Source organism: Pteropus alecto, unplaced genomic scaffold (genome assembly GCF_000325575.1).
Source record: "Pteropus alecto unplaced genomic scaffold, ASM32557v1 scaffold83, whole genome shotgun sequence".
Classification (NCBI taxonomy): domain Eukaryota; kingdom Metazoa; phylum Chordata; class Mammalia; order Chiroptera; family Pteropodidae; genus Pteropus; species Pteropus alecto.
This window is the reverse complement of record NW_006434704.1, coordinates 108,968-118,696: the sequence shown is the minus strand read 5'-3', so window position 1 is coordinate 118,696 and position 9,729 is coordinate 108,968. Positions and strand designations below refer to the sequence as shown.

The window sequence follows — 9,729 nt, the reverse complement described above, 5'->3', positions numbered from 1 at the left end:
GAATATACAAAGGTGTAAAGACAATCTCTTCAACAAATGGTGTTGGGAAAAATGGATAGATATATGCAAAAAAAAAAAAAATGAAACTGGACCACCTTCTTATATCACATAGAAAAACAGACTCAAAATGAATTAAAGACTTAAATGTAAAACCCCAAACTATAAAGCAAAGCAAACATAGGCAATTAATTCTCTGATATTGCTATTAGTATGTATATATATATACACACACACACATACATACATACACACACACTATATATACATACATATATATATATACACTCTATATATACATACATATATATTTACACACTATATATACATACATATATGTGTGTGTGTATGTATATATATCCACCCTCAGGCAAGGGAAACAAAAGAAGAAATAAAGAAACAAGACTATATCAAGCTAAAAATTTTTTGCATGGCTAGGAAAACCATCAACCAAATGAAAATACAACCTATTGCATGGGAGAAGATGTTTGCTTATCATATATCTGATAGTAGTTTAATATCCAAAATTATAAAGAACTCATACAATTCAACAACAAAGGCAAACTATTTAATTTAAAAATCGGTAGAAGACCTGAATAGATATTTCTCCAAAGAGGAGATAAAGGTGGCCGACAAATGAAAAGACGCTCATGATCACTAATCATCAAAGAAATGCAAATAAAACCACAGTGAGATATTACCTCATACCTGTCAAAATGGTCATCGTCAATACATCAAAAAACAGCAAGTGTTGGCGAGGATGTGGAGAAAAGTGAACTCTCCTGCACTGTTAATGTGATTGCAAATTGATACAGCCATTATGAAAGAGAGTTTGGAGGTTCATCAAAAACTTAAAAATAATACTACCTTTTGACATAGTAATTGCACTTCTGAGTATTTATCCAAATAAACCCAAAACACTCATTCATAAAAATGTACGCACCCCTATGTTCAAAGCAGTGCTATTCACAATAGCCAAGATATGGAAACAACTACATAACCATTAATAGATGATTAGATAAGGAATTTACAGTATATTTATACTCAGCCTTAAAAAATGAAATCCTAACATTTGCAACTGCATGGGTGGACCTAGAGGGTATTATGCTGAATGAAATAAGTCAGACAGAAAGATATATATCACATGGTTTCACTCATATGCAGACTCTAAGGATCAAAATGAAGAAACTAAATTTAAAAAAACAATGAAGAAGTATAAATTAGTAGTTATAATACAGTCACAGGAATATAGAGTATAGCATAGGGAATTTAGTCAACATTGTTGTAATGGTTATACAAAAAGCCACATGGGTGCCAGAGTAATAGGAGAAAATCACTTTATAAATTATATAAATTAACCATTTATATAATTTATATATATGCATACTTAAAAGTAATATGAAATAAATACTAACCATTTATATAAATGCATACTTAAAAGTAATATGAAATAAGAAAAAAAAAAACAAAGTAAAACAAAATAGAATAAAACAAAAAATTCAAATTTCCTTTCTTGTCCACAATCTAAATTTGCTAATTTAAAATGCATATTGTAGTTTCTTCTTTCATGTTGGAATATTTCTGTTCATGATTTGTATATTTTTTATTGTTATGAAAAATTGAAGATACTTAATAAAATGTGTGACACCATAAAAACTTATTTTTAAACTTAAAACTAAAAATCTTGTGAAAAATTCTGAAGGAATAGAAGGCAAAAATTAGATAAATACATTATATCAGGTATATTAGGCTAAAAAAATGAAAGCACAAATTACAGTGACTTTAATAAATAAATGTTAATTTTTCTTATTTAATAAAAAATGGATGCTGATATTTGCTGCTATTGTTTCAACTTCTCAATCACACTATCACCAATCCCTGCTTTTTATATTTTTGCATTTTCAGTCTCAGTATGCACACCTTTCTTTTTTATATTTGTCACCTCATAGATAGCTGTTGGAGCTCCAGGCATCTTATCCAAAAAACAAAAGGAAAGAAGAAGTACCAGTGTCAGCTACATCTTTCTTTTAAATAAAGTTTAAAATTCCCCTTACATTTATTAGGCAAAAATGAGATATATGACTACTCTTAGCTACAAAAAATAAAAAAATAAAAAATAAAAATAAAAAAACCTGATAAATCAAACACATGACAAAAAATGCAGAAACATTTCTTTGGCTGGGCTTGTTTTCAGGTTGAAATAAAATTGGGTTATCATAACAAAGAAAAATGAGTTCACTATTGAGCAGGCCACTAGAAAAATGCCCATTCTTTTCTTAATTGGGGTTGAGTGGTATATCAGAACCATTTTTAAAGCACATTTGATTTATAAATGATTTTTGGTAAATGAAAATAAAATATAAAAACAAAAATCATCAATTTTCTTTGGTCAAGATAGCAGAGTAGATAAATGCTGTGCTTACCTCCTCTCATGACCACCTCGAAATTACAACTAAACTACAAAACAACTATGATTGAAAATCGCATGAAGTGTGACTGAACAGAAGTCTTGCAACTGAAGACACATAAGAGGCCACCTTGAGACTGATAGGAGGGGTAGAGATGCAGAACAAGTTGGTCACACACCCACTTGTGGTTAAAAATTGGGAGAAGTATCTCAGCTGAAGAGGTTTCCCCCTGAGAAACAAGGGGTCCCAGCTTCACACTAGGTCCCAGTTCAGGGTTTCAGTGCCGGGAAGAAAGCCCTACAAATTTTGGCTGTGAGCCAGCAGAGATTGTGGTTGAATGAGACAAAGGGTAGCTAGAATTCCTTTAAAAGGGCCTGTACATAGATTAATTTGCTGAGGGACCCAATTGCTCTGAGCTGATATACAGAGAGGACCTGAGTTGTCTGGCTTCAGAGAGAGGGCTGGAGGGGCAGCTTTCTCCCAGACAGAAGTGCTGGTAGAATCTGGTGTTTCTTTATTTAGTTCTCCTCCATTCCCAGGGTGCAGATGCAGGGTGGTCACCATATCTGAGTCTCCATCAACCTGGCTAACAATGGTCACCATTGTTAGCTCCTTGGTGATACCCTTAGCTCACCCTACCCAACTTGCAGGCTCACCAAGCCGCATCAAGGGACTTTTCCATACAAATGGACTTTACTTTCTTAACTTATGCTGCAAAATTTTCTAAAATCTCTCAAAGGTTTACAAAACCCAAACAAGCAATATCTGGCCTCAGCATGCCCTATACCTCTCACTGAGTAGCCTCAAGCCTGGCACTAGAAGCAGTCAGGCTTAGTTCATGCCTTGGTCTCCCTCTAAGTTCAGTGTGAGTGGTGGTGGCCATCTGCATATTACTTGGTGGGTTATTCCAGGTGGCCCTGGGCAGCACACAGTTTGCAGCTGAACTTGGCCTGTGGTGCAGCTCCTCCCTGAAGGCCCCCAAACCAGCATGTCTGGCGGCCAGCTTTAGACTAAGCTGGAGCACCATCTGTGGCTACATATGAGGACAACACACATGAAGCACTGACTGGGCAGGCACCAGAGCCCTGCTAAAGTGGATGGATCCTGCTCCATAGGGTCAGTCCCTTGCTGGTCAGTTCTCACAACCAATCAGCCTGAGGGGCAGTACTTCCCACTGATGTGCAAACAGCAACCAAGATTCAACTACAATAGAAGAGCACATACAAACTATACAAGGAACATATCTCGAGCACCTGGCTCAGGTGACCAGTGATGACTGTGCCGCAGTGATGTAGTAGCCCCAAAGCTACTACATAAGACCACTCTACTAAGACTGAGAGACATAGAAGCTCTACCTAATACAGAGAAACAAACACAAGAAGGCAGCCAAAATGGGAAGACAAAGAAAGATGTCCCAAACGAAAGAGCAGAACAAAACTCCAGAAAAAATAAATGAACAAAATGGAGACAAGCAATCTATTAGATTCAGAATTCAAAACACTGGTTATAAGAATAATCACTGAACTTAGAGGAAGAATAGATAAACTCATGAGAACTGTAACAAAGAGATAGGAAATGTTAAAATGGAGACAGAAAATATAAAAAAGAATCAGTCAGAAATGAAAAAATACAGTAACTGAAATGATAAATACCTCAGGAGAAATCAATAGTAGATTAGATGATGCAGAGACACGAAGCAGCAATTTAGAAGGTAAGGTAGCAGAAAATACCCTATCAAAAACAGTAACAAGAAAAGAATAAAAACATGTGAGCATAGTTTAGGGCACCTCTCAGACAACATCAAACATACCAACATTCGCATCATAAGGGTACTGGAAGAAGTAGAGAGAGAGCAAGAAGTTGCAAACTTATTTGAAGAAATAATAATAGAAAACTTTTCTGACCTGGCAAAGGAAATCAACATACAAGACCAGGTAGCTTAGAGTTCCAAACAAGATGAACCCAAACTGGCCCACACCAGGACACATCATAATTAAAATACCAAAGATTAAAGACAAAGTGATAATCTTAAAAGCAGCAAGAGAAAAGCAGTTAGTTTCCTACAAAGGAACTACCATAAGATTACCAGCTGATTTCTCAACAGAAATTTTGTAGGCCAGAAAGGATTGGCCAAAAATATTCAAAGTGATGAAAAGCAAGGACCTACAATCAAGATTACTCTACCCAGCAAAGCTATCATTTAAAATTGAAAGACAGATCAGGAGCTTCCCAGACAAGAAAAATCTAAAGGAATTTGTCAACACCAAACCAGTATTGCAAGAAATGTTTGAGGAATTTCTTTAAGAAGAAGAAGAAGAAAAGATACAAAATATGACTAATAAAATGGTTATAATTACATATCTAGCAACAATTACTTGAAATGTAAATGGATTAAATGCTCCAATCAAAAGATGTGATGGAAATGGTTAAGAAAACAGGACCATTACACATGTTGCCTTCAAGAGACTCACTTTGGATTAAAAGACATATATAGACTGAAAGTAAAGGGATGGAAATAGATATTTCATAAAAATGGAAACAAACAATAAAAAAACTTGAGTAGCAATATTAATATCAGATAACAGGAGACAATGAAGTACCCAGTAATTCCACTTCCAGGTTTTTATTTGAATAAACTCAAAACAGTACTTCCAAGGGACTTGTGTTTTCAAGTGTTCTTCACTAATGAATGAATGGATAAAGAAAAGGTTGTACATACAATGGACTATTACTCAGCAATATAAAAGAATAAAATCTTACCATCTGCAACAACATGAATGGACCTTTCGGGTGTTGTGCTGAGTAGAGTAAGTCAGACAGAGAAAGACAAATGCCATATGAGTTCACTTACATGTGGAAATCTAAAGAACAAAATAAATGAACAAACAACAGAAATAAATTTTAAATACAGAGAACATTTTGCTGGTTGCCAGATGGAAGGATGGTTGGGAAAGGTTGGCAAAAAGTGTGAGGGAATTAAGATATACAAATTGGTAGTTACAAAATAGTCATGGTGATGTAAAATATTACATGAGGAATACAGACAATAATAGTGTAATAACTACATATGGTGTCAGATGGATACTAGGGGTGATCACTTTGTAAGTTAAATGTCTAATTACTACATTGTACATCTGAAACTAATGTAATATATTATGCCAGCTGTATTTAAAAAAATAAAAAAAGTTAAAAAAGAAAACTATCTACACCAATTAACATACTGTGGGGATCTTTCACCATAGAGGAAAAACAATTCAAGAAGGCTTTCATCTGCCACTGGAAAAGAATATGACATGACAAGGATCACACAAATAGAATTTGTATCAGTTGACACTCTCAAGGTATTCCTTTGTAGACAAATATGTAGAAGATGAGTATCAAGCACAAAATCTAAAGCCAAAATGTCTGAAGAGAGTAATGTTCTATATTTAATACTCTAACAAAGGTATGTTATGATATGTTCTGATCATTTTTAAAAGGAATGTGAACCTCACTGACTCAGCTCAATGATACATTGGCAGAATTTTAGATCAGATAATTGGAAATGCTAAACTTCCTAGCTAACTCACTACTTTCTCTACATAATTACACAAGGATGCCTGAAGCTTTGCTTATCAAATATTTCCTAGAGAACCCAGTTAATCCTCCAATCTCAGCTGGGTAAGAATGAATTTGATGCATGGTTAATAGAATAGGCATATCTGTTAAAAAAGCATATAATCATATTGATAATGACAAAATGATAATAATGATATGGTTTATCATTTATTGGGTGTTTACTGTGAGCTGACTGGCCGGACAATGAAACTCATACAGTTCCCAAGGACATACTTAGCACTGAATTTTCTTAGAGAAATATAGGATAAACACAACATGCCTGCAGAGCATCAGGAATTTCTGAAAGGTGTGCTGAAAGCAGACAAGGGGTATTCTTTAGGATTTAAAGTTATAGCCCAGCTGTGAGGGCATGATGTTCATGCGAAGGGGTGCATGATCTACCTTGACTTACAATTTCTTATAAAAATTTCATGGGTATCCATAGCTTCCAGAGTTTCCTGCAAAAGACATGCCAAGTTAGAAAATTAGCCTAAGGCTATGATTTACAGCCAGATATTTATAATACTTTTTTATTCTCCCAGTTCAGAGGAATTTTACCAACGAGGGGTCATTTGTACCACAGCTATGTTGCTTAGTGACATTTATCAGGGTTTCAACATACCAGAACTAGAAAGTTAACCCAAGGTGAAAACTTTCAGAGTATATGTATATCAAATTATCACATAGTACACTTTAAATATCTGACAATTTTACTTGTCAACTAGACATCAAAGAAGCTGGGATAAAGGATTAATCTAAGATAAAATTTATCTACAAAGAGGAAAGATTTTGTTAAACCTTTACTTGCATAAACATTATTTATTTAATATTCACAACAAGCATATGAGGTAGGTAATATTATAAAAGGGATTTATTAATGGTGAAATCAGGATGCAACTGAAATTTCTTGGTTCTAGGTACAGAATTAACCACAAAACTTCATGTTTTTCATAACTCTATGAAAGGAAAACAAAATGTAATAAACAAAGGGTAAACTGAGCCAATCTCAGATGAATGTTTCTTTAAAAGACTATTTAGAAATTTCATGACAAAAAAGCAATTTAAACTTCTTTAAGTGTAAGATTTATTTTTGTAATTTTATTTTAATGTTGTTTTGTAATTTTATTTTAGGTGCTGGAAAACCTAAAGTGGTTATTGATTAAGTAGTTTTCCTTAATGGAAAATTTTCTTTTTTTTCAAAGCCTACTTTAGAAAGGGCAAACATGTACCGATTGATAATTTGTGTTTATGAGTATTTGTTCTATAGCATATTTTTAATTCTTTCACACATTCCACATCTAAAGAAACATTGAATTCATTTCTAATACACTAAAATTTGGATGAATTAGCCTGGAGTCATGGTGTGAAAATCTCTCTAAGCAATTTAAGCAAATTTCCAAAAATCAAAAATACTTGGAAGAATGCCTATATTTCAGGCTTTCAACCTGAGACATTTAACTCACTGCAGAGATATCTGCATTCCACCTCTCATTTCTTCAGCTGTGTCTTAGGAAGACATTTTCTGTTCTTGTGGTCATTTGTCTCAAGGGCAAATTTTAAAATATTTGACAGCTGGTATAACCTAGGCACCAACTGGTTAAAATAGATGCTGGCCACATGCTGGTTCTGAGTCCAACCTATATAAAAGTTTTTTAAAAAAATTTATTTCACCTCTTACCTGAGTGGCAGTCATTAGATTAACCAGCTTTGTCTTTCATTGAGAGTCCAAGAGAAAGCTGCAGATGAATATTTAGCCATATTCATTGGTGCACACATGGCTGAATATCAGCACTATGTTATTTTTCCTTTTTTGATTTGCAGTGGTTATGAGAATTGTAGTGGTAAAGAGTATTGATTAGGTGACATGAGTTTTAGTTTTGGAAGTATAATTGTAATTTTGTGTTTTTTCATGGAAATCTTTGAGAATTTGGAACTTTGGAAATGCCAAAATAAAACGTACATAATTGTCTTGACATATCCATCAGAAAGTGATTTTCTTATATTTTTTGCACTTATAAAATAGTAAGTTTAGTCTAGAGAATTGCAAACTTGTATTAAACAAGATTTCCTAGGAAGTTAAAAATTATGCATGGCAGGGTTGCACCCTAGACATATTCTATCAGACTCTCCATAGCTTTTTCTGGGACTCTGCATTTTAAAAAACCTCCAGGTGATTCCTATGTAGGCAGCTCAACCTTAGTTTCAATATCCTTATAAAAGATCAATGATTCATTAACTTTTGTTTACATCAGAAGGTTTCCAGAAACAGTGTACTAATTGATATTTATGTTCTCTTTAAGTCTATTTTATGATTCCTGGAAGTGTCACTATTAAGACTCTGTTTCTTCTTTCCTGCCAGATTCTGTCGTACTTCAATCTGTGACAGCCCTAAGATATTGGCATCTGCCTAGCACTGCTTTTCTGAGGGCATCCTTCACCTCCTTGTTCCTCAGGCAGTAAATAGCTGGATTGAAGAATGGTACAATGACAGTGTAGAGCACAGAGATAATCTTGTTGTGGTTGAAAGTATACATGGCTCGGGGCCTTGCATAGGTGAAGAGTGTGGAGGAGTAGTAGATGACAACTACTACCAGGTGAGAGGCACAAGTGGAGAAGGCTTTGTGGCGTCCCTGGGTAGTAGGAATCCTCAGGATGGCTAAAATTATGGCAGCATATGATAAAACCACAGCCAATAGAGGAAAGAGAATCATGACCAGGGCCAAGAGAAAGTCAACTAGTTCTGCTTGTTCCTTGTCAGAGCAGGTGAGGTTAAGTAGTGGGGAGATATCACAGAAAAAGTGGTTGATGATGTTGGGTCCACAGTAGGACAGTTGGGAAATAAAAAGAAGCTTCATCATGGAGCTAAAGAAGCCACCACCCCAAGATGAAGCTGCAAGACGAGTGGCCAGGCTGGAAGGCATAAGACTGGGATAACGGAGGGGTTCACAAATGGCCAGGTAGCGGTCATAGGCCATGATTGCCAACAGGACACACTCAGTGCAGGCTAAGGCAATGAAGAAATAAAGTTGAGTCATACAACCTATAAAGGAGACTCTACAGTCCTGGGTAAGAAATGCTCCCAAGAGTCGGGGAACAGTGACATTGATGTACCATAGCTCTAGGAAGGAGAGATGGCCAAGGAAAAAGTACATTGGGCGATGAAGGCTTGGTGTAAGCCAGATCGTGGAAACAATGAGTGCATTTTCCAACAATGTCAACAGATAAATTGCAAAGAAGAGGGCAAAGAGGAGCAGCTGGAGTGGTGGAGAGGTAGGGAAACCCACCAAAACAAACTCTTCTATGTGGCCTCCACTCAAATTTCTCATGATCTGTGTCCACTTGACTACCTGAAAAAGTAACAGGAAGAACAAGATGTTGAAAGATAGATAGACCAGACTGCCAATAACCCTTCATATTACAACTTTCTGAAAAGCCCAATGATATATTATCAATTATTATTACATCTTTTTATTCCTTTTTTGTTTTATCTCCCACCTCAGGGGAAAAATTATCAGACTTAAAGATTGTGCTCAGTAACTTAACAATCTTAACTACAGTGGGTTTTTGATAAATGATTGCTGAGTGACTTTAGAACAAGTTAAATATTTTAGTTCTTGTTTTCTTACTCATGAAATGCTCTTCCTTCACTTTCCACAAACCCCTAAGCCCCATGGCAGCCTCACTTAATATTTGTTGAGTGAACAAATAAAGGAAGAAGTGACAGCAG

The 9,729-nt window shown here is 35.2% G+C and overlaps 1 protein-coding gene across 1 annotated transcript; it reads right to left on the bottom strand.

Moving 5' to 3' along the window:
• Nucleotides 1-8,374: 8,374 nt before the first annotated feature.
• On the bottom strand, nucleotides 8,375-9,328 carry LOC102885325 (olfactory receptor 6P1). The gene has a single exon (XM_006909499.1). It carries the CDS (start codon nucleotides 9,326-9,328, stop codon nucleotides 8,375-8,377), a length of 954 nt encoding a protein of 317 aa, XP_006909561.1.
• Between the last annotated feature and the right edge of the window lie 401 nt (nucleotides 9,329-9,729).

Excerpts from the sequence above, each read along its gene's own strand:
- LOC102885325 (XM_006909499.1), bottom strand. The coding sequence starts at position 9,328 with ATGAGAAATTTGAGTGGAGGCCACATAGAAGAGTTTGTTTTGGTGGGT.